General features: G+C 40.3%; 1 protein-coding gene across 14 annotated transcripts in view; it reads right to left on the reverse strand.

The window, feature by feature from the left end:
- The window catches only part of TIAM1 (TIAM Rac1 associated GEF 1), a 351,800-nt gene that overhangs the window by 64,799 nt on the left and 260,603 nt on the right, over positions 1 to 26,398 (reverse strand). For all 14 annotated transcript variants that reach the window (XM_070252087.1, XM_023630000.2, XM_070252085.1 and 11 more), the window contains 6 exons: positions 24,216 to 24,401; positions 19,140 to 19,286; positions 16,381 to 16,455; positions 13,691 to 13,861; positions 7,443 to 7,547; positions 1,615 to 1,696 (listed from right to left, as the gene is read on the reverse strand). In XM_070252087.1, the coding sequence (XP_070108188.1) occupies positions 1,615 to 1,696; positions 7,443 to 7,547; positions 13,691 to 13,861; positions 16,381 to 16,455; positions 19,140 to 19,286; positions 24,216 to 24,401 (766 nt within the window). The remainder of the gene's footprint in view (positions 1 to 1,614; positions 1,697 to 7,442; positions 7,548 to 13,690; positions 13,862 to 16,380; positions 16,456 to 19,139; positions 19,287 to 24,215; positions 24,402 to 26,398) is intronic.

Consider the following 26,398-nt stretch of genomic DNA (forward strand, 5'->3'; position numbering starts at 1 on the left):
GTCAAGAACTAAACAGCGTGAAGGTGTCACGCAAGTGGCCACGGGTTCAAAATCAGGTTCTCTTCATTAGGGCAAAATACTCTCCTGAGCATTCTGAAATGATGCTTGGTGGTCTGTGGGAGAAGCTGCAGAAGCAATCTAACATCCTTCTGAGGATTTTCAAATGCTTCATAACTTAATTCAGAGAGAAACTGCAAATGAGCATATGTGGTAGCCTTGATATCTTTTCACTAGGTTCTCCAGTTTCCCTCCTTCCAGCACATAGTAGGACTACACTACTCTGTCCCCTGTGGGTAGGTGTGGCCACATGACTTGGTTTGATGAACGAACTGTGAGGGAGCAGGCACCTGATTCACCATTTTCTCTCTTTCCCCTCTGCCAAGAGACAGACAATGTCCCGGGCGGCAGCAGCTGCAGCCCTGGGTCCTGGAGTGAGGACAACATGAAGAGAGTCCCAGCCAACCCATAAAGCAAAATCATGTCACTGTTTTGAGTCATTGAGCTTTGGTGACTGTCATTACTTCAGCTAACCTCGCCAGTCCTGACTGATGTCACACAGTGTGGATTTCTCTATGTATTTTACTCAAGCACCAACTCTATTCCTATTCAAGTCATATAGTGCTAAGAAGACTAGTCTTATACATGTGGGAAGGACTATAGATTTGACTATGCCAGAATGTAGGCCACCGTGTGGGAAGCACTAGCAGAGTAGGCTGGACTGCTGTTCTTCGAAAGACCAGCTTACAAGTTTGGCCAGGGGCTGGCATCTGGGACCCTGGATTTGGGAGACTTCCCAACACCCTAACATGGCTCATCGGACCTAAAATTTCTATAAAAAATGTGCTTTATGCTGAACACCTGCTTTCCTCTTGGGAGTCTGGAATTTTGGTATATGGTAGGCAGAGGTGCCTACATGGGCAGCCTTCTAATAAAAACCCTGAGCACCGAGTCTCTGATGAGCTTCCCTGGTGGACGACACTTCACACGCATTGTCCCAGCTTGTTGCTGGTGGAATTAGCCCATCCTATATGACTGTGAGGGAACTCCTGGAAGCTTGCGCCTGGTTTCCTTGGACTTCGTCCCATGTGCTTTTCCTCTTTATTGATGTTGCTTTGTATAGTTTCGCTGTAATAAATCATAGGCATGAATACAACACATGCTGAGTCCCGTGGGTCCTCTGAGTGAATCAGTGAACCTAGGAGTGGTCTTGGGGACCCCCAACACAACACCAAAATAAATGCCTTTAACATTATTTGTGGGAGAAGAGAGAATAATGCATATATTTGGGGGAAATGGGTGTGAAAGGATAATTTCTTCATTACTAGCATACATCGTAACATAAAATAATGTATCCCCAATATATCCATTTCCTTTTTATGACAGTAGAACCCCACTGATTAAAGCTAGGAAATTTAAAGTGGAAGTCTTTGTTGTACTCAGGGTAACTATGTCTTTTTTCCCTAGTTTGGCTGCTCTGCACGGCATAGAAGCCAGATGGGCTATCTGTTTTAAATAGGCCCCAAAGGCATTTTATCGAATTGTAAATAAGTGCATGTTTACACAGGAATTGCTTTAACTTGAAAAACACCAAAGAGCAAAGAAAAATAAACGTACCATAATTATCACCGGCTGTATCTGACTTCTCAATCTGGATGTTCTGAGTGACTTTTGGACAAATTTCAATTTCTTTGTACAGCTGAAAATTACAAAGAGGAGTCTAATTAGAATTTCATTATAAATAACTTATTAGGAATAGTTGTTCTTTTGCAAATCTATTTTTTTCACAATTGATACTTGAAAGCAAATTCTCATCACATCCCAGTGTTTTCATCGAACTGACCTCATTAAGAGGCAAAGGAGAAACTTGTAATTCATATTCACAAACTTAGCTGCAGTTCCAGTTGCTAAATAATTCCTTAACATCACTCTGTATGTCTTTTCCCACCCTTTATCTATCATAGACCTGAAAAATAACACTAACGTAATCAGAAATCTCCATTTACTGGAAAAAAAGTATTAAAATCAGGAAGAGATTATACACAACTTGACATGGGATCCATACAAATAGGAGAAATCTCTGTGGTTCTAGTCTTTTCTGTTCACATATCATTTTTCCCTGAAAAGTTCACAGTAGTATAAATAAGTAGACAAATTATAGCACTGAAATAGACAACAAATTATATAAATAGAGGATATTCTCTTTTAGTCACTGCATTATGACTAAATTAGCCAGAAAACTTAAGTACATAAATTAACCTACTCTCTTGAAACCCAAGAAAGCCTGGAAAAAGAGACAAGAAAAACTCGTAGTTTGTGCATCAGAAATTAATTGCTACTTCATTTTCATATGTCTGGACTATCATCATCATGGACAATAACTTACCAAAGTTTTACCAGGTGTCCCTGCCCTTTATACTCACTCTGTGAGATAACTGTGATCCCCATTTTACAAATAAAGATAATAAGGCCGGAGATGAAGTACTTTCTTAAGGTCATAAAGCCAGTAGAGTATGGTCTCACTAGCTCCAGGGCTGGAGTTCTCGCCACTACACTACAGCGCCTCCTAGTGGACTTTAGGGGTACCAAAGTGAAGGGAAATCCAAAATTTAGGATGAAAATTCCCAAAACACAAATGTATCACAGGCTCATAAGGAATTTATAAATTGTCATCCAATTTTGAAATGAAACCTATTTTGAGTCAAGGTCAATAACAGGAACTGTCCTTTAGCACTAAAGAGAAGTCTTGGTGGTAATCTACACTTGGCGCCATCTCTGACCACCCCGTCATTCATCCAGAAATAATTTTATTTAGGCAAGTAGAAAAGAATGCCAGTTTCTTTCTCTTCACTTTCTTAGGGCAGTTGACAGGTGGCAGAGGTGGGTATAATGCTTAGGACCCAGAAGCCTGGAAAACAGGCTGCTCCAACAGAAATCTAACAGGGGTGGGGGCTAAGAACGGTGACCATACAACCCGGATCCTCTCGAACACCCTAATTTAATGGAACTTCCACCAAACGCAATGTCTTAAGGACATTACTTAATGTGGATTTCTGTTTATACTTCAGAAAATTTTTCATACAAATAAATTCTGAAATTAGAAGAAATCAGTTATAACACTGATCTTTAGTTCAGAAATTAGTCACCAAAATCATAAATACCAAATATAATAAAGGTGACGCTATATTTTGTAACGCCATGGAATGTTCAACAAAATGTTACGAAATGCGTTCACTTCAACTTATTTTGAACCTTAGTTTTTTTACTTTTTAAGATTTCTTCAAGAGCCAAACTCTTCCCCTAGGTGGCAGTATATCACTGTTTGTTCTAATCATCTCCGGAACGTTCCAAACGCTTTGCCAAAGATCCAGTGGGAATGCAGCTTCACGAATAATCTTCCTTATTCTTTCATACTACTGCCTCCTACTTTTCTTCATAATTGGTGTGAAAGTCTTTGTGTCTTCTGCTAGGCTCAAACGATAACTTAGTATCATACAGACACACTCCTGGGCCACAGTCCATGGGCTGATTTGACTAAAATTGAGTTTAGTACAAAGCTCTACTAAAATATGTAAAATCTCAAGAAGGGTCTGTGCTTTAAAATATATTTTCAACACAACCACAATATCTAGAACGATAAATTTTGAAATTTTATACATAAACATCACAGACATTTCCTTTATTTTACTAAATCAATCACAAGTGACGTTGCACTTTTTCCTTCTTTTCAAAAAACAGATTAAAAGATCATCAAGTTTCAGGAAATAATTTGATCACCCAGGTCCCAGAGTTACCACAAAGTCACAACCACTTCTAACCACGTCTCTTTTTGGGTGCCGGGGTCCAAGCCACCATCACCCACTGCCTCAACCACCGCTCCCTAGTCTCCTACTTGCTCTCCCAGCTCCTTCTCTTATGTCCTAAGGTCCCCCGGCCACACATCAGCCACAGCAAACCTAGTAAACAAAGTCAAATAATGCCCTTCCTCTCCTGAGAGGTCCCTTCTCACCTAGGCCCTGCACGGCCTGTCCTGCTCCTCTCCTCCATCATCTCCTGCATCCCCATCACACCCCCAGCCTGCTGGCTTACCCTGACCACTCATCCTCCCCACACACAAGTGAGCCACCTCCGCCACCGCTACCCTCCGTGCCAGGGTCTTCCGCAGCTTTGTTCCCTCAGCCTAGAACACTTTCCTCCAAAATTCCTCTATGACTCTCTCACTTCGCTCAGCTCCCTGTCAAACGTCACATCTAAAGGAGCAGCACAACCTGCTTCTGGATGCCCCATCTCCATCCATTTGCCTTAATGTCTTCTTCCCAAGCTCTGAACATCCCCTAAAATATTAAACATTTACATGATTTTATAAAAAACATTTTTCGCATGTTTTTATATCTGTCTCCATAAACTCGAATGTAGTTTCCACAAAGAGCAGAGATTTTTTTTGTGTATCTCAGTGCCTAGAACAGCTGGAATGGTGCCAGGTACACAACACATGCTAAATAAATATTTGCTGGATGAATGAATAAATCCATCGATCAGTGTTTCTGTAAACTCTTTATTCCCACCTGTCACATTAAGAAAAACACATTTAATACGGGTGTTTGAAGACAAATCAGTGCCTCCATATCCATTATCATCCCATGGATTGGATCCGAGGACCAACTACCCACAGAAAAGTAGTCAAATACGTATCACTCATATTAAAATGTAACCAGTAAAGTAGCTACGTAGATAACTAACTATTCATGGTCATTCATAGGCAAGAGAATCCTCTGCCCCAAGAAATAAACATACTAGACATCCCCAAAAAGATCTTTAAAATATAGTACACAATTTTAGTAACTATCAACCTTACTACTAAAGAATATTTGACTAAACAATGGCAGTGGACACATATTTTGGGACAGCCATCGATGAATGAGTCATTCTTGAGGACACAACCTCAAACATCTGTGAGCTTCGCCAGTCCATCAAAAATAGCATGGAGGTGGGCTATGGAACCCAATTAACCATGTGTGGTCTGACACCTCTTCAGCAAGGGACAACAGATCTGCACACTCTCAAAAAGCATCGAGGAACGCCGTGTGTTCATAAACCCCATGCCCTGGAGTGACACTGCACCCAGCTTAATGGCCTAAAGCAGGGACTGGTAAGCAGGGACCCACGGACAGAATTCAAGGGGTCTGTGAATGGAAAGGATGGAGAAAAAAATGACATCTTTATATTCACTAACCTGTAACTGAAACTTAGCATTTCCCTCAATCATAAATGAACGTAGGCAACAGACAGCAATATTAGCAGTGCCTGTGTGACCTTGCTACAGACAGAAATCTCAGTTATTTCCACATCACCTTCTAGATGCTGCTAATATCTCAAAATATTATTTATGCTCTTCACAACTTCAAAACAATGGCAGCTGTTACTCTACTGCTGGGTCTTAATATTTAATCAGCTAATAAATATCACATATCTATAATTTTTAAATGTTTTTGATAACTATTTCAAGATAATTGGGCCATAGGTAATCCTATCTATTTTACGTCATGCAACTGAAAAATTATTCTGAGAAGGGAATCTTAGAGGCTTCACCAGGCTGCCAAAGGTATCCTAAGAACAAAGAAGTTAAGAATCTTGGTGAAAATAGAGCCGAGTGAGCAATAAATTGAGCAAGATTATAGCATTTGCTTCCTAGGGATCTCTGAGCCGGAGACATTTTTGCAACAGGGCAAGAAAGAGCACCACGGTCTGTCTGTATTTTAGATTATTTTTTAAAAATATAATTATAATATGTATATAGCAACTGTAGACACAAACAGACTAAGCTTGGCACACCTTACTTAATCTCCTATGTTGGATGAGCTCATACAATGGCCAAGACTTAAAAAATAATGAGTCGATATAATTTCAAAGACGTGCCTCAAGCACCTACTATGTGTAAGATACGAGGGACGTGGAAACTGGCAAGGAATGATCCCTGTCATTCAGGATACGAAAGAGTCATTAACCCCAAGATGCAAAATACATGATCTAATAGCTATTCCAGGTTATCAGCAACGCACTTTCCTTTTTTAAGTAAGGAAGATAGTCTTCTTTCCTCTGCTCAGACAGCACAAAGTCAGAGCTCTTCCCCATGCCAGAAAAAAAATAAATCAGCCACTCACTGTTAAAAGGACATTCCTCTGTGAACATTTATTGATTTAGGAGATGGTTGAAAATGGACTTGTCATTTCTATCTTGTCTCAGCATGGCATGATAAAAGTGTTACCACACCACACCCTTTCTTCTATTTCACTAAAAAACACTTCAAAGGGCACAAGGGAACATTTTAGGATGACAGAAACATGCTAAATTATGATGGGACAGGTGGAAACACGGCTGTCTGTATCTATTTGTTAACACTCATCAGCGAACTGTGTGCTTCAAGTTGGTGAGTTTTATTGTATGTAAAGTAAACAGCAAAAAAGTTGATGAGAAACAAAATTCCCTACTAAATTTTAAATCACGCTTCCCCTTTTCATAAAGGGACCACTGAGATTTAAATTTTCAGTTCTGCTTTCTGTGGTGAAACCCTGTCTGATGTCATACTGTTATCATTCACAGATTCATGGCAAGCAGCTCGGTGGCCCCCAGAGGAATGACTAAGTGCAGAGAGAGAACGAGCTCCAAGATCAAGGCGCCTTTCTCCCCAAATTTGTCTTTCCTGGAACTGAAAAATGCACCACTTGGCTAACAAAAAAGCAACTTGACGTGATGTTATTACCGTAACAACCATTTATTGAGCATCTACTATGTGAACTATGATCTCTAATCTTTGCAAAACCCTAGAAATTAAGTATTATCACCTCTTTTTTTTTTTTTTTTTTGCCAATAGCACATAATTAGTAAGCAATAGAGCCAATATAAAAATCCAGATCTAATTCACAACCTAAGTCCCATAATGAACTCAAACATACATAAGTCTGTGCAGGAATCTACATAAATACGATTCCGAAAGGCTGGGACATATAATTAGATGGCTGCCTTTTCCACCCAACAGGATTTGACCCGTCAGTTTCAACACGCAGGCAGAAGTCACACAAAATTGGAGTTGGTACTTCTTTTTTGACAACAGCCAGCTGATCCTCGAGTTGCCAATTTAAAACAAAAGACTGTCAAAGCTGGAAGGAAAGCTGGGAATACTAACTGAAATTCAACCCGAGAGTCAGCTCTGGATTTCAATTTTTCATGATAGCACAGCCTCGCTCCTTGCATAAACAAAGGTGGCATTTCCACTCGGCGGAAATATTGTGATAAGTAAGGCCATCCCCACAAACTTAAGAGCCCTGAATGAGGCTCATTTATTTTAGAATTTGTTCTCCTTCACCAACCACAATTAGCATGAGCACACATATAATTTAAAAATAATCTCCTACAGAATGTACTTGGACAACAGTCATAAACATTACCAGCTCATAAATGTCCTCCTCAGGCTTCGGAACATAGTGTTGTATTTTGTTTCCTATTAGAAATTTCAGACGCAGGTAATGAGCAGAATGATCCAGCTGATGGGTCTGGGACAAAAGAAAAGAAAAGAAAACGTCTGTTCAATGGTAAATAGGAATAATTTGTTCTCTACTGACATATTATCACGTCTTCCCAAGAATAATAGAGATTCGTTACTGGAGGCGGGGGGGTGTAAGGTTTTTACACTTCTTAAAAGGTTACATCTAAAACCCAAATTTTAAAATAATTTTCCTTGAGCATATTAATAATATTCCTGGGTATCTTATGATTCAATGGAAACAACTGAGTCACATCTTCACTTCTGCTTCTGATTCACTGTACCCTTTAACACCGGTTTTGCAACAAAATCCATCAGATCGAAGAGGCCCTTAAAAATAATTCCAAACATACAGAGGTGATTAAAGCAGCGAAGTGACAAGAAAGGCAAGGAAGTATTTACACTGATGGGACAAAAGCTGTGCCCAGGCAAAGTTGTTTTTCTAACCACATGGGGACACTGGGACAGTTGTTAACAGTTCATTTGCAAGCAAGTCAGTGTGAAGACAAGGCATTTGGATTTCAGTCTTATTTATATACACCCCGAGTGAGACTCCCTCCGGGGGCAGCACAGACAGGCATGTGTCCAACTTTGAAAACACATTGAATGACTTGCCCAAAGAAAACAACTCTAAAATAGTTAAGGATTGAAATTTCCAGGCCTTCTCCATTGGTCCAGGGTGGGTCAACTGATTTTTTCTATCTAGAAAGTCATCCTTAAGTTTTTTGAAAAAGCAATGGTGGCAACATGGGTTTATTAGTAATCCTCAACACACATTCAAGAAGATCAGAAGAAAAAGTAAGAAAATGCTCCTCAAAAGTACATGGTAACAGGAAAACGCATTACCAGGGACAAATGTTTAAGTCATTTTTTAAAAGTATCCTTATCTTTTAGATACATCCTAAAATACTAATAGATAAAGATATGAGGTCTGGAATTTGCTTCCAAAATAATCCAGAGCAGGGGACGGGAGTGAGTTAGTGAACAGATGAAACATAATTTGATAATTATGGAATCTTAGTGATGGATATGCAGGAGCTTATGACATGATTCTCTACTCTTACATAAGTTTGAAATTTTTTCATCAAGTAAATATAAAATCTCTTCACACCAAAAGCTCTACTGATGAGAATTATTTCAAAATAAGTGAAATCAATTTTTCACTTGTGTAATACTGTTTCTGCTTATCCTACTCCCCCCGAAAAAAATTTTTAAGGCCAAACTAACAACAGTCAATAATTATTCCAGTAATAGTCATTCTAATGTCTAACAAACTCTTAAGTATGCCAGACACTGTGTGAAGCACTGCGAACACGTAAATTAATAAAACATAAATGCAGTCTTCAGGAGTGTGTGTGGCTGTAGGGCGTACAGAAAACGAGAGGTTGGTAGCGATGGTTCTGCTTTTTGAATAAATATACATGTAGGACAGGCATCCTGCATCATTAGAGAAACACATTTTCAGAAAGTGGAAACGAGTCCGTTCTGAACACGTAGTGGACTGATAAAGAAGTTTTCTATCAGTGTATCTTGGGACCCTCGAATTTGTATCCTCTCCTGAGTAATGCGAAAGTTTGAACCCCCACTGTGTGGCCACAGGTGCCACTGGGCCCACACATTCCCGTGCACTTGGCCTTTGGGCTTTCGCTGTCTGTATTGGAGACCAAATGCTCAGTGTCTGACAGACTCAGACTGCTGATGTCAAAGATAACGTAAGGGTGGAAGGGTAAGCCAGAAAAAAATAGAGAACAGGGAAATTTAAAGTGGGCTACCTACTGCTGGCTGGAGAGGCACTGAGACAAATAACAAAATTAATAATAATAGGGGTGACGTGATAAGCAAGAGAAGTTTCCTTCACAGAGGCAGAAGCAACAAATGCTTCCCGCCTACCTAGGTCCTCACTGAAATCTTTAATTAGAAGCAAAAAATTTTGGTTCACCATCTGTTTCCAACTGAGGTGGAAGTGGAAGAGATGAAACTTCCTGGGGTCTTGGTTAACAGGAACAAATCCACTTGGAAACGTTCTCATCGTTATTAATAAACACTTTGTGGACACTCCCAGTGAGGCTGCCATTTAAATATACAGTCTTCTGGAAATCAGACCCAAATAGCAACCTCATCTAAGAAGCTTCTGGTTCCTGAAACCTCAGCGTGAGAGAGACAGCCTACTGTCAGGCACCAAAGATCTTAAGGTGGTCCTGAAGAAGACTGGAGATTCTCATCATGCCTTAAATGCTACTGTGCTGAAAACATTTACACAGATGTGCAGAGAATGACAAACAACAGCTGGCACCATTGTCCAGGTACCTCACTTAGAGCGTTTAACACAGCAAAGAGAACAAAAGGAGGATAAATAGAACAATCATAATAAGGCTGATTCTCGCCACCCTCCCCTCCACCACCATATTTTCCAAACTTCTTCAAGTTACAATGGTGCCTTGACAACTTTAAAAGATAAAAATAAGCACATCCCACAATCATAAAAATTATTAAGGGTCTTATTTGTAACCTAGAAGCTCCTAGTTTGGTCAATAAATAGTTACGCTGAAAACGAGATTTTGAATCAATATACCTGTGTGTCTTATCATTTTGGTAAATGTTTCTCAATTACAAAGCCTCGTTAGTCATGGCTGGTCTAACATAAAGGGAAAATCTTAATGAATTAACTAAATCAGATCATCAGAATTCTCAAGAAGAATTTCATGCTCCTCAAGTGTCTGCAAGTCAATATCAGAGCAGGTCAAACTCTTTACCATGTTCACGACACTTCTTTGTGCAAAAAGAATTCCAAATATTAATGAACATTTTAACATAGTAATTCTAAATATTTGGGCTGCTTTAGATGCGCAAAACATTCAAGAAAAAATTTCCTAACTCAAGAGATATTCATGTAGGAAAAAATTTAAGTGGTACAAATTTGTTTTCCAATGTACATTTACTTAACTTATTTAGAGAGTATTTGATTCATTTTGAGGCAATGCAGCCGCAAATTATACCATAAGATAAATATTATCACAGAACCATTTCTAGTTTGGTCAGCATTTTTTTTTAAATTTGCATCTACTTCAATAGATGAAATAGCAAAACACAATAGAGATCTCTTCAGTAAATAGTTTGAGCCAATTAAAACAGAAAAATAACGTAATCTTCTAATCCATCATGTTTTGCTCTTCCATTTCTCTTCAAATTCTTCCATTTCAGACAAACTTCTCAGGAAAACATAAAAGCATGCAGTTACCACATACAGAAATCCACGCACACACAGACACACAAAGTACTAGTGCAGAATTTCCAAAGATATTTATCCTCCCTTCAAGGTGACCTTTTATTTTTTTAAATGCCAATGGTTATCAGAATATTCAAAGCCATAGAGCAACATAGTGAAGGCATGAAATAAAACTGATCTCATGGTCACACATGAATAATATCAGTGAGTATGAATGAATGAATTTTTTGCAATTATTTTGGTAATTGCAATGATCAGAATATATCCAAAACCCATAGAGCAACATGGTTACCTGCTATGTTTAGCAACAATCATTTTTGTAACATCCATAACATGAACCACACATGAAATGTAGATCTTGAAACATTTACTATACCAGAACTTGACTGGTGCTCGGGTGGCAGGTGACAAACTGATGTGAAATGATGTGGATCAGATAGAATAGGAAAGAGAATGAGCTGAATGCAAGAGACAGAAGAAAGAGATTGATTATTAAATATTTGAGGAAAGAATCCATCACCAACGTCGAGAATGACAATAAAGAAAAGACAGACATTCTGACAATTACCTTTGTTCTCAGTCCCTCCTCCAAAAGAAAAAAAATCCTCATCATTAATTAGATCATTAATAACACGTGGAACTGTTGTCCCCATTATCTCTCTCCCTCTTAAGAATAAAATCCCTCCACTAATTACAATAAAGTGTTTTCCAAAGATGAGGCAAGCTTTAGAAGGCACCTGGTTCTGAGCACACTATGTAATTTATCCTACATGGATGCTTTTTCAGAGACCATCAATTTCTTAAAACGCACACAAAAGTTCTCCCTTTTTAAACTCAAGACGTAAGCTTGTTCCACACCATATTGTTTCTGTCTTTATTTCTATGCTTTGGGAAAAAGAGCTGAGGATTCAAGAAAAATTCGGCGGGATGACCTTTTATTGTTAAAGAAAGGGATTTGCGCCCTAACGATGCCACCAAAACCCTTTCAAGTGACAGAAATAAATACTTTATAGGGGAACAGGTCCACCTTATTATCTAAAGATGGCCTCTAAGTTGCAGGGACAATATTATTCCTCCTTCCCTTCATTTCTATCAAAGCAAAAGCTCGAAAAGTTGGGCCAAGCCCTATTTTCCCCACTCACTATTCAATTTTCTACCAATCCACGGTTATTGGAAAACTGTAACCTACCCTCCGATTCCTGGCTCTAAGTCCATTGTATGCAGCAGGCTCAAAGCAATGCTATTCCCTGGAAGGACCCTCCAGAGTTTGGTTTATAAAAACTGCCAGAGTCCTACTTTCGACACCTTCAGCTGCAGTTCTGAGAATAACTCCCACAGCTCTGCAGAATATTAATGGGTCTCTAAAGAAGCGTGCTAATCTATAAATAAAGGAATGCAGAAATCCTCAATAGACCAATTTTGTTAAGTAATTAAAATGAAAAATGTGAACAGAAATACCATTATCTTCAAAAGGCAAGAACACACGTACATGAAGGATTCAAAGCATTTAATAGTGTATCATTTATTTTTAACACCTCTGCGGGGGCTGATTTGAGCTTTGTCCTGAAACAAATGGCCCTTCTACTTTGCCCCCATGTAAGACCATCCGAAAGGCTTATGTGAGCCAGGCTATTCCATTTCCCCCACTCACATAAAGAGCCGTATTTTTTCTTTACAAAGGCTCTAGTGCTTTTTTTCTGCCCCCAAAAATACAAAAATTGCTGATTGTAGAATTACAGAGTTGAGTACCTGCTGAGGTAGTGCGTTATTTGGGATTTATCAACCATTGTGTTGAATGAGAAGGTCCTAAAAACATCATTGTATCCATCTACCTCCTACTAGGATGAAATTACGATAGAAAGGGTTCCACTTTGCCTTTATCGGCCCCAGGGAGATCATTCCACTCCTCTCAGAACATATTCCAGATTCTTCTGACCCTTAAGGACCGTCCCTCCTGATGACTGACTCAGGTTCTGACAGTTCTTGTGACCATCCACCGGGCACAGGAGGACACAGCCATGTTTGAAGCATCTGGATGTGGATTGAGTCCCCCCATAGCAACTGATGTGATGTGAGCTCGGACAAGGAACTAAGGCTCTGAGCCTCAGCTTCTCCATCTGTACAATGGGGGAGTATCAGCCCCTTCTCCGACTTGATATGACCACTAAACAAGACTATGAATGCCATTAATTACGGAAAAGTAAAAACAGGCCCACAAGAAAAGCTCCTTTCTTTCCTCTTTCCCTTCCCTCGCTCCAGGCCATTCATCTGGCAGCCCTTCAAGGAGGAAAAAAAGAAATGAAACCAGCTTTACCTTGAAAAGGATCAAAGACTTTCTATGGCTTACGGTGAAAGTAGGAAAGTGAGCTCAATCATTTGTCAACAAAAAGAAGCTAATTATGTGTTCAGAGGAAGAGGAATTTCCCTGTATGGAGGTCAAACTTATAATTATTTCAGTTTACCCTTCCCTAAAGATGTCTGTGGTGTATCAGCCACTGCTGAAGGGCAGATGAGAAACAGTAATGTGACGTCATTAATACATGCATGCGTGTGCGTGTAGAAAAGAGAATGGAAGGACAAACACCAAAATGCTTACAGTGGTTATTTCCGGATTTTCTGAGTAAGGATGGACTTAAATTTCTGCTTTCTTCTTTACCTAAATGGTCTGAAATTTTTGCAATGAGCATGTAATATGCTTATTACAAATATATCAAATACACATGTTGAAAGAAGCTTCTTTAAAAGAATCCCTCTCTTCCCAAAGCATTTATATTTATTATGCCCATTACGATGAAGGAACTCAAAGCTGCCCTGAAATGGAATGAAGCTGTGCTTTAAAGTAACTTCCTCCACAACACACCTCTGAGTCTCCATATGTGTCTTCCAAGATTCCCCATCCCGCTCCGCTCTTTCCAAGAAAACAATACCTTGCAGATCAGCTCCAGGGTGTCCCGTGCAGTGTCCCCCGGCCGGACGACTGTCAGGGCTGGCTGATTATTTGGCAGACAGAACCAGGACGGGGTGAAATATTCGTGGACCCAAATGTCGCAGTCAGGATTGTGTTGGTGGACACTAGGTAAGACCATTTCTTTCTCCCTCTACAATAAGAAATAAAGGTAGCAGAGCAGCAACAGTCAGTCTCGAATGATCTTAGATCCCCAGATTGCACATAGGAATTATCTAGTCCTGTGAAAAGGGCCCAGGACAGAAGTGGTAGCAGTGGTGAGGGGTATAGAGCAATCTTCAGAGAGAGAAAGAAGTTACTGAGAAAGGAGCTTTATTGGGCGAGAGGGGTGAGCAAGATTTCGGACCTCACATATGAGGCAGATCTCACACCTGGTCCACAGCATCCACAGGCAGGCATGGCATGAATGAGAGTGTACCAAAATTTGGAAGAAAGAAGGAAATGGGTCATCCATTCAGCTCAGCTTTATCGCTCTTATTTCTTCCAGGGACCCATTTCAAATTTGGGGCAGCGAATTCCAACCACAAGAATATCTGCCATGGGAGCTGTATGTTTCAAAGGCAACGATGAGACCCATGGAAATTTTTAAAGCAAAGATGAAGTTCTAGCACTGCATATTTACCAGGAGCATCATATCTGTGCTCGCATCTGACCTCTCGCACACCTCTGGGAGGGAGACAGCTCCATTTCCAGATGAGGTTCAGAGAACATCAAGGATGAGCTTTATGGCACAACATGGCAAAAATAAGCCTCCCTAGGCTGTTACCATCACTCCACCCTCTACCTCACTTGGCCTGAGGATCAGGGAGCAGCACCAAGTTCGTAGGGATGGGAGAAGAAGTATCTTATGTGCACATTCAGCAGCTTGGTTACATTTAAGCAAGCTAAACAGCTAAACCAGGAAACACCCTATAGATTGATGAAATATTAGGAGCCCAGTATAATAAGCAAAGAAAGAATTATGCTGGGTTTTGGCAATATAAAAATATTGATGCTCAATATGTGCTAAGTAATAAGCTTTAATTATTGGTTTATAACCAGGTCACTGATTGGCAAATAGGTATCTATAGATTACCAAGAACAAGGCTGGGATCAGCAAATTACAAGAAGAAACACATTTCCAAACAAAGGCTGAGAGATGGTAACAAACAACTTCCATACATAAAAAGAACAGATCCCTGAATGGGGGAGATATTTTTTGTAAAAGCCACTAAACTAAATTCAATTGAAGAAGACAATTTCAGCTCTGCCTTTGAATGGTGTTGCTTTCACAGATAAATGGAACCCCAGGGAAGGGACGGTCAAAAAGCAATCAACTTGCCTAAATCCCATTAACTATGATTGGAATCTTCCTGCTCTGTCCCCTTGTGCCACATTAAATAAGTGCCCCTTAGCACTGGATCTACCCAAGTTTTGCATCTAAACTGCTCTTTGAGAACAAGCCATTCTGGCCAAGAAGTGGGATAAAGAAGCATCTAGAAAAAATGAAAAAACAAAAAAGTAACACAAAAGGACAAGGGAAAAACTTGTAGTTTCCAGGATCTGTTGGCTGGGAAGAGGGTATCTTGATATTAAAAGTATATTAAGAATGGTATGCAAGATGAATGAGCTAACTTCAGAAACGGCTACGTTAACATCAAAAACTATACTCGGACTGCACCTAGGGACAGCAATTTAATTTCATCAGAAACAGAGAAAGATGTTCAAAGAGATTGCCATGGATGGGTATTTCCAAGATGACATCATCCAAGAACAGTTTGGTTATGAAAGACAGAAAAGGCCTACCCATGGCCACTCTTCTCTCCTCCCCCTCCAACAGCCAGCACTCCCCACTACATTCTGGTTTTTGAGGCTCAGCTTCATCCAGAACGTGGGGCTGAGCAACTGCTGACCGCCACTGTTTGGTTGCATGGCAACCAAGAGCTGACCTCTGTCATATTGATTCTGAGTCCAAGAAGCAGAAGATTATACCAAGCTCATGTTATCAACATCAGAACCACCCCCCAACAAAGAGGTCGCCGGTATCACTGTTAGGATCTTTAAAACTCGAGATGTCCATATATTTAGAGGCTGAAAAAAGTGGCCTGGAAAAAAAAAATCAATATTCTTTATGGGCCTTCCATCAAACCAGTTTGAAAGCCCCTTTTAAATGCAAGCACAAGGCTGAACCAAGTCTGTGAATCTTTAATTGAATACTTATCTTGGGAGGCAAATATATATATTTTTAAGAACATACTATCAGAGCAGTTCTTTGAAATTAATGGGAGCAAAATAGCACGTGTGGGCAGAGAGGGAGGGCAACAAGAACTCTCCTCTTGGGAACGGAAGTTGTACATAAAAGGAATTGGCAATGGCATAAAAAATTCAGCTACCCAGACCCCAATCTCCTCTTACATTCTAGATGGAAACTTACACATCCAAATGATAAGTATCAAAAATGTTATGTCAGCAGGAGGATGTTCTTATCATTGTCAAGTTTTAAATGTAAAATGCTTCCCATCGCTGGTTGATCTATTAATAACTTTAAAGAATTGATCATTTCAGCTTTTAATAGTGAGTCTACTTAATTTTAGGATCCCAAGAAACCACTACATTGTGTAATGTTGATGCATTCGTGGTGCTTTTAGAAAAGGAAGATGTGCTTATTTTTACCTTGCCATCTGGAACAGTGTCATCAAAGATTCCCTCTAAAGACTTCTTCACGGCGTCAGTTCCCTCACCGAACACCTGCAGACACAAAAGCATCGTCTTAGAAAGAAATCTGGGTAAAAGGAGAAATGAAGCATGGGAAGGGGAATGCAAAATGGGCATGGCTATTAGAAAACATTCCAGAAGTTTCCAGATACTCCTACATCAAATCCTAAAGCAGCTAAAATAATTCAGGTAGCAGACCATGGAAAACATGTTCCTCCTTGTAGATCACTTCCCACATCGTTGACAATTCAAAAGAAAAGATAGCTTTAGATATGGATAATTCCTCTACATTGAAACAAAATAAACTTGCAAAAACAATGAACATCTTAGATTTGTTCTCAGTGAAGAATTTCTGCCATAGCATCACATACTTGATCAGATAGCCATCAATAACGATTAGTTTACTCTTTAATACTGTTGAGTGGAAGCTGAAAATATACATTTATAATTACTTTACCACAATACCACAGAAAATGTTTTTTATTTAAAAAAACAGAAATTTCTCTATTATTTGAAATTTAATGAATCCTGCTAACCTAAAGACAGGATTAAAATCAGAAGAGGGTACTAATGCCACTAGGTAGTCAAAATCTAAACACATGGACATGAGAAATTCTATATACTGGCTCTAAACTGAACGTGTACGGTCAGGATAATACACATGATTATGAAAAAGCCTTTGCCCGGATGCAAATGAGATATATAGAAACATACTATTTTTATCCATTTCAAGTACTGAATTAATAAGTAAATTTCTATTGGTATGCTTATGGCTAAGCAAGAAGTTTTAGTTTTTTGTTTTTTTTTAAAGGTATGCAATTTTTTTTTTTTTTTTTTTTTGGTGAGGAAGATTGGCCCTGAGCTAATATCTGTTGCCAATTTTCCTCTTTTTTCTTCCTCCCCAAAGCTCCAGTACATAGTTGTATATCCTAGTTGTAAGTCCTTCTAGTTCTGCTATGTGGGATGCCACCACAGCATGGCTTGATGAGCAGTGTGTAGGTCCACGCCCAAGATCCAAACCACTGATCCCCTGGCTGCTGAAGCAGGGCACACAAATTTAACCACTATGCCACCAAGCCAGCCCCCAAGAAGTTTTTCTCAGCTCTTACTTTAAGAGAGAATAACAAGAATTGCTTAAGAGATATGACATCATCCTTTGATTTAAAAAAACGTTAAAAACATTCTCTCGGATTCATTTAAATTCAGCTATATATTTCAGCAGCCATGGGCTGTACCCTAACCTGGCGCCAACACAGTGGAACCATATGAACCAAGGCTTCTGATAGCAGAGAAGTTCAAGCCCAGTTGCCAACTGCAAGGCTCTCACATATTTATAGCCGTGGTCTGAGTCATCTGCAATGACAGAGGATGCATACAAAAAGACACCACCTCCCAAAAGGAGGGGACGTATGCTGATCGGTAATGTTATTCTTTTGCAGATTTCATCAACAGCTAGCGAGTTTCTTGCATGGTTTTTCCAATGAAATACTGACTTTCCTCCAAACAGTGTCTTCTTCAGATGTACTAGAATCCAAACGCATGGCAGCCACCTTGATGCTCTACTCTCCCCACAGAGCACAGGACACACTGCAGGATTGCACAGTCTCAGGCCCTCCGATCCTTTGCTCCTCTGGTCTCCTGCCAGTTCCACCAAGGAGACAGACCCTCCATGTTTTAAATGGCGAGCATGTTGGTCAGGGAAGGACTTAGTACATCAGCTTTCAGGACGAATTTCTCCTGTGAATTTCAGTTTCTAGGTAAAAGAATGGCTAGAATTGTCAGAACAAATAATGAGGGATCTTTCTTTAAGTCAGTCAACTGACTTCTCACTTTGCCTAAGGGCTCAGAGTGAAGAGGTCAAATTGGTAATCCTTGTCATGACCTCAGAAAAGTCCAGCGCCTCACTTTCCAGCCACTGCAGCCCAAGTACTGGACATTCTCCTTCTTTCAAATACCCGTGTCTCTTCAGTCCCTAAAACCTGAAGCAGTTCTGGAGCCACTCATTGCTCAAAGCCAAAGAAGAATGACAATGACAATGACAATGGAGAGTGAGCCTCTCAGCAGCAACTCCCGTAGGAAAGTGGCCATGGCTGGTAAAGGAGTAAAATTAAGGAGGCGCAGCACACGGGTATTAGAGGCCTGACACCGACATTCATGAAGGGTACCATTCATGATGTACTGAGGTCCCCTTCAAGCCCCAGCATCTCTGCAGAAGGGAGTCCAGGCAGCAAGCGAGCACTCTCAGATTCCTGGTTCCTCAAACCAGTAGGCAGACGAACTGCTCATTTAATGTCAACCCCAGAAAGTCAAGGGCAAAGAAACAATCAGATTTCCCTGGAGGCTGCCTTTGATCCAGCGCCAGAGGCATCTTAAAAGACTCTGTGCTCAGGTGCCCACTTGGCTTCAGCATCAAGCCCTGGTTTTTTCTGAAGACTCCAGATGACTTGTGCACTCTCAGTAGGTCTGTAATTAACCGGGGTTTGGAAAGGATGCAGGTGGAGGACTGGAGCTTGGTGATAGACTAATAGCAGAGTTCAATGTTATGGGTGTATATTATCTATTAAAAGCCCCTAACACAACTAACTTCTTTGAGTCAACTAGCTGATTTTAAATAAGACTCATTGTCAACGAAGGAACACACACACGCAGACACATCCCAGTGTGAGGTGGTCACAGAAGCCATCTACGCTTGCTTTTCCATCCACCCTGGAACCCACCTGATTGATGCTGGGGCGTCCCTGCTTCTTTTTGGAGGTAGTGTCCAGACCCCAAAGAGAAGAAAACCTGCTCCTTCGCTTGCTTGCAGATCTGGACATGGCCTGAGTACGTCTTCTCACTCCAGTTTCTCCAGTGCGTGCTGCCACCTGAAGACAGCAAGGAGGGACATCATCAAGAGAGATGTGTCTGGACCACTCAGCTGTTCTCAAAGTCCTCACTAAGTCGCACCCTTCAAAGACCCCTCCTCCATTACGCCAACCAACACTGACCCGAACACCAAAACGTTTAATCCATGACTCACACACACTCAGACTTTGAGGGCCCTCCATGACTATAAATGTAAGTGAAAGGTTAGCAAACTCAATCATTGTCTGAAATCATCAGTAAAAATAAATAAAATAGTAATAGAATGTACTGTTATGTTTCCAACAATTAGATGTCCTCGGGTCACAGGCTTGAACTCTGGCATCAAGTTAAATTAGCACACTTTCTTGAGATTCTCCCCAAACGCTACAGAGCTTTTTCGGCATTCTAATGAAAAACAGTGCCTAAGTGTCAGCAAAAATAGTGAAAACAGACGACTTTGGTTTCTATGATTCCACATTAAACCTAAATTTACAAATCTCTTCTATTTAGTTTTCTTAGAATTACATAAACTCACTTTCCTAATTAGGCAAGTAATAGTGGTGGCCAGTATCACTCTCCCTTGTACCTCAGTCAGAGAAACCCCAAACACAGCTGAGCACATGGCTCCCCCAAGTTGACTTAGTTTCCTTGTAGCGGAACATGGGCTTGTGAGAAAGTTCCGGTCAATGGGAGGTAAAAGACGGGCTATTTGCAATTTCCAGGAAGCATCCTCAGAAGGGGGGACTCTCCATTATCCTTCATGTTCCTCCTTCCTGATGTCAGGAAAGTCTACATGTTAGCCAGCCTAGAATATTCAGATAGAAGCCTTTTCAAGGATGGCAGAACAACAAGATGGAAGGGACTTGGGTTCATGAAGATGGTGAAGCCACCTTACTAGCCTTGCAGGTCCTATGATTAGGTGAAAGGGGAATAACAGTTGTATTTTGTCTAGAAAACAAAAAACAGAAAAAGGAAACTAAACTATGTTGAGTTACTTGCAAGATGCCAGCAACCCAGACAAGTATTTCAGAAGGGAACAGCCAAATTTCAATCTGCCACTGTGCTAAGTGCTCAAGTAGATGCTGAATCTCTGTGAGGACCCCACAAAGTCCTTCCCAGGCAAACAGTCAGGCTTGAACTTTACCCTACAGGTGGTAAGCAAAGTCCCAGGCACTTAAGGGAACTCCTGCCAGGAGAACTCAATAGGCCACCCACGGGCTCTCCTTTCAAAGAAGGGAGTGCCAGGAGGCAGAGCGAGTCAGACTTGACATGAAACTTCCCCACCCATTCTTCATTGCTGGAGGTGAATGTCTTGGAACCCACTTGTCATAGATTCCCACACGGGCAACTCCCAGTGTGATGGCTGCCAACTGGCAGCCATGTAGGGGATGGAATATTCTTGGGTAACCAAAGGGGCTTCCCCAGCAGTCTGCATGCTGGTTAGAAGGCAGGCTTCTCTGGGGTTTTCAGTAGTGACAGAGTAAATACCGTGGAAGCCCCAAGAGTAGACTGGCAAAGACCTCACATACATTAAAAACAGGAATCAAAACAACTTCTCTGCGCGGTATTAGGAAGGAGGTTTGGGTCCCAAAGGAAAATAGGAAGATGAGGGAGCTGAGAGGTCTTGCACTTTCCCAGCTTAGCACGTAAGAAAACCCAGATCCCGGCATAGGAAAATGAGGTTTCCCGGACAGCAGGGGGAAAGCTCTATAAGAAAGAGCTCTCATCTACAGTTAGATTCAAGGTGTCAGGGAACAAAATCACAAAACAAAAGGCACATGTTGATATCAAATATGTGAACATTTTCTTTTCTCTATTTTCATCACTTTCTAAGTTAAAGGTAAACAAAGTTTGGAGAAGAAATAAATTATAAGGTGCTGACACACATACATGCTTGTGTGACTATGTCAATGTCAGTTATGACAAAATGAGGATAACAACCACTGAGGAAATAGTGTTAAGGGTAAAATCCTAGAGAAAAAAAATGTCCATTTGGTCTTTTATATATATATATATATTTATAAGTAGATAATCTATCCATAAATAGATACATATACACATACACACAGGCAGCCAGATAGATAGATAGATGATAGACAGATATAGATAGTGTATATATATAAACATATGTACGTGTGTGTATATGTATCAATACGTATTACCCTATTTACCTCCCTCATAGCACACATCAATATCTATATTTATTGTGTTTATTTAATTACTTACTTATCTATTATCCATCTCTCCCACAAGAACACAAGCTCCCACAGGACAGGAGCACTGGGGTTGATCACTGCCATAACCCTAATTATGAGGACAGTAACTAACATATGCCAGTCACTCACACATATTTGCTGAACGAATGAATAAATAAACAAACATCGCAAAAGCAAAAGCAGAGATCCTACATAACACGGTTACAACAATTCAAAAGTAACTCCTCAGTTTATAATTGTAGAAAAACAGAGTCTGGAAGAGAAACTCACACAACCATAAATATTCTCAGTTACCAGCTGACCAGTTGGCTCAGTCTGTTTCAAAAATGGGCACTTTATTTAAGGTTCTTACAGTAACTATGCTAAACTGTTGGGGACCTTGTAAACAGCAAAAGCAACTGCTAACCCCAAGATAATAATGACTCAAAATGAGCAAAGGGATTTAGAAGGAAAAAAAAAAAAGGCTAGCAAAAGAACTATTGGACAAGACCTCAAGAGTTTCTCAATGATCTTTGCCCAGACAATGCCTCCCTTTGTGGCTGGGACCTGATTACTCTATCATTCTGCTCATCTGTGCAAACAAGAACAATGATAACCTTCTTTCAAAGAGTACAGCGGGGACCCTTCAGTTAATTACCGCAAATCACTGAGTATTATGGGAAGCCCTCCTGGTGAATGGTACTTAAATTGTAGCTCAAGTCTCCTCCCCTCGCCCTGTTGCCCTCACACCTCCTCCTCCCACGCCCCCCACTTAAAAGGAGAAAAAAAAAAATGCCTAGACAAAGGCTAAATTGAAGAACATTTCAACTCCAAGGGGAAAAATAAAATTCCCTGGGGTCAAATGACAAGAAGAGGAGGAAAAAATAAGTATCCAATAAATCAGCCTGGAAAATTCCCTGCCCGGGATCTCCTGCAGGAGCTGCATCAACAAACAGGAATAGATATCCAACAGGCCTGCCTAACTTGTTCTGTCGGAAATGATACCCCTCATGGAAAAGAGAAGTTTGCGAGGACATAGAGACATGCAGATTCCCACTGCTGATGCAGCCAGCATAAAAAGAACAAAGAAACAGAGTTGCAGATATGGAATAAAATATTCTTCTTTAAAAATCACTGGCCAAAAAACCTAAAAGAGTTACTAACCCTCCACCCCCATCTGCCACTGGCCAGGTTTCAATAGCCTGCCCATCAAAAGCACCCACAAATCACAGATATTGAGATAGAAGAAATTAGAAGGTCTGAAGATGAATTATGGAAGGGTAATACAGTGGCTTTTACTTCTCCATCTCAGAGAAGTTAGCTCCAATGGCTTTGAAGAAAATAATTAAGGCACAGAAGTTTTTGGTAGACAGCAAAATGACTTTCTCCAAAATCAGGCCGGATAAAAGAAAAGAGACGTTTGGCTACTCAGGATTCAGTATTAACGCTGATGCCACATCACTAGCACCATAAGCTTCCTTAATAAAAATGCTCCCTCAATTTACGACATTCTTACAAAGAGGTAAATAAGAATTTTTATCCCGATTTTTTTGCAGAAGAGGCAAACTGAGATTTGGCTAAGTTAAAAATTGGCGTCTGGGTCTCAGAGAAAGAGTCTTAGAGCCACAAACTGAAAACCATTTGCAAGACTTACTCATCGCAGCACTTCGACCCATCACTACTCAAAAATAGGACCTAACAGCTATAAGGAGAGGTGGTAGCCAGGGAGACCAGGAGCTGAGCTGTAATTAACAGAACAAATCAGGGTGCCAGTTTTAATAACTCCAGAAATTGGCTTAAGACTTCTTTAAAAATGTAAATCTACCCCTAATTATCCAGATGATGACGCTAATCTATTTATAAAGAATACAAACGCCTCTGACTGAATTACAGCTCTGAATTCAATTGAAGGGTACAGCTGACACAGCAAGCCAAGAGCAGCACAGCTAAGGTTTTCCAAAGCAGCTTCTGGAACCTGAGACTTAACATTTAATTCCACAGCAAATGTGCTAAGGTGTAGTACATTTTAAGTGGGTGTTGACTTGGATAGGGTAAAACCATGTTACTCGCATAGCAATTTCTGAGAAGAAAGGAGCCAAAAGCACATAAAGCTCTTCACGATTTAGCAAGTACACGAAATTACACACTGCAAACACACAACACAGCTATACAATCCACCGCCCTGGAGGTCTAATGAAAATTCTCTTCCAACATATGTTGGGCTGGTAAATCATGGAAGGTCTTTGCCTTCCTTTATGCATTAGGTATTTATGGCCATCAAAACGATGCTAAAAAATAAACTGGAAAGGGAGATCTCCAAAGAGATCAGTTTTCGATATTTGGTGTATGTTTTTCGTGTGTGCGAGAGAGACAGAGACAACACATTTATGTATGAGAGAGCTCTCCACTTACCATTTCCATAAAATTAATGTAAAATACATATATTTGTGTTAGAAACATGACTCTACCAAAAGACGACATAAGTTATCAACAAACACTACAGGCAAAGATCTCTTAAGATAATACCTTCCATGTTTTCTTTGCACAACAATTTAGGCCCCATCAAGAGAGGCTTAAGTAATAAATTTCAGAATGACTTCGAATGAAGGTTTGCACCCACTGCAGAGAAAGAACGTGTCAGAAATCCATACACAGCAGTGAACTAGAAAAACACTTCAGAGACTCTGGTCAAGTCCTGCTCAGGATTAATACTCAAGATGCATATTTTTCAAAAATACATCAGCTTCGACTCACCAGGGCATGAAAGGATGATACCGAAAAGATTCCGAGGCGGCCCATTGCCACTTTCGTTGGTCGGCTTGCAAAAGCAAGTAGCCTTTTAGGGTTCGGCAGCTCCCCGCCTTGGAGGCTGGCTAAGTAACAGCGGTAACGAAATAGGTCCATTTGGAACTGTTCGAGATTTTGCTCCCAAACAAAGATCTACAGAGGTGACAATGTGGGAAAAGGTGAGAAAAAGGGAAGATAAATCTTAACAAGTTTATCCTACACAAATATTACACATCTATTTGCTGTAAAGGTATTAATTTTAATCCTGAGGGGTAAACAACAAGTACCTTAAGTTTTTCAGATAATAGCAGGTCAAGTATTATTGTCTCCATAGCTTACACATTTTTCTGCAAAGACCTATAGCCATAAAGTCAGAAGGATAAACAGAAAGTGTATCATTAGTTGCTCTGTGTTCCTCATCATAGATTTCATGTTTATGGGCATTATAGGTTCATCAGCTCCAGGCTCTGGGCCACACACCCACAGCAGAAGTAAAAAATGTAGATTTTCAGCACTGGAGAATTATATGACTTACAAGAGGTGGCTTTCATAGAAAGACAAAGGAAAAGCGAGGCGAACTAAAGATCAGAGGCAAAGAGACCAAGACTGTTTGAGGAGAGGTGAGTGGTAGAGAATACAGAACGGGAAATGGAAAACACTGGGTGGTGGAGAGCCAGGCTCTGGAATACACAGTTCCAGCCATAGGGAGTAGCTAAGACATTTCCTCATTTTTCAAAATGGGAAAATAACACCTACGTCCTAAGGTGATGAGATGTTTAAATAAGATGATGCAAGCATAAGACTTAGTAGAGGGTCTGGCATATAGTGAAGGCTTAGGGATGTTAATGATGTTATGGGCAATGATGAATGGTTGATATCTACCTTGTTACTTCAACTGAAAATATAGCATTAATGTACATGCATGTTCATAGCACTACTCACAACAGTCAAACAGTGGAAACAGCCCAAATGTCCATCAATGGATGAATGGATAAACAAATCGTGGTGTCTATATACAATGGAATAATACTCAGCCATAAAAAGGAATGAAAGATTGCCACCTGCTACAATGTGGCACAACCTCCAAGACAGTATGCTAAGTGAATGAAGTTGGACACAAAAAGTCACATGATATGTAATTCCACTTATATGAAACATCCAAAATAGGTAAATCCATAAAAACTGAATGTCAGGGCAGAGGGGAACAACCTGTGAATGTATTAAATGATACTGAATTGTACATATCAAAATGGTTAATTTTAGGGGCCAACCTGGCGGTGTAGTGGTTAAGCCCAGTGCACTCCACGTTGTGCACTCCCAGGTACACAGGGTTAGATCTACACCACTCATCGAGTCATGCTGTGGCACTGTGCCACATACAGAATAGAGGGAGATGGGCACCGATGTTAGCTCAGGGCCAATCATCCTCAAGCAAAAAAGAGAAAGATTGGCAAAAGGCGTTAGCTCAGGGCCACTCTTCCTCACAGACACAACAAAGGTTAATTTTATATTATGTGAATTTTGCCTCAATTGAAAAAAAATAGTGTCAGGTAATAGGAGGAAAGAACAGAGGGACAGAAATACCGAAGAGCACATGCTGGTCCACATCATCGACTCTTCAATTATTTAAATAGCATTTATTCACATAATTCCTTTCTACACATTAGGACAAAGTTTCAAAGCATTACTACTGACTTTAAAACAACTGAATAAAAGGCAAAAATGTCCTTTGTTATCCAACTAAATCTTCTGTTTTTAGCATGACACACACTTATGCTCATAGACAGCAATTATGTATATATATATTTTAAAGCACACTCTACGTTTTCTATATTTAGAAATCTAAATCTATTGAGGAGTCAGGAATTAATCCCCACCATAGTCGCGCTCCAAGTCAACCCAATAAGGTGGAGAATGACATTGCAGACTTTCCAATTACACCGATCCCCTAGAACAGCATGCCACTGGTGGCAGTGGGAAAGCTCCTCTATTAGATTTCTGTCTTTCATTCAATGTAATATTGTTCCCTTTAGCTCATAACAATCAACTGTGAACAATGGGTGAGGAAAAGTGACAGTCACAATAAAGAATTTAGCAGCCTGGGTGACAAGCTGACAACAAGATAACCGATGATGTTTCTCGATTCCAAA

This window comes from Equus caballus, chromosome 26 (assembly GCF_041296265.1).
Source record: "Equus caballus isolate H_3958 breed thoroughbred chromosome 26, TB-T2T, whole genome shotgun sequence".
Lineage (NCBI taxonomy): Eukaryota > Metazoa > Chordata > Mammalia > Perissodactyla > Equidae > Equus > Equus caballus.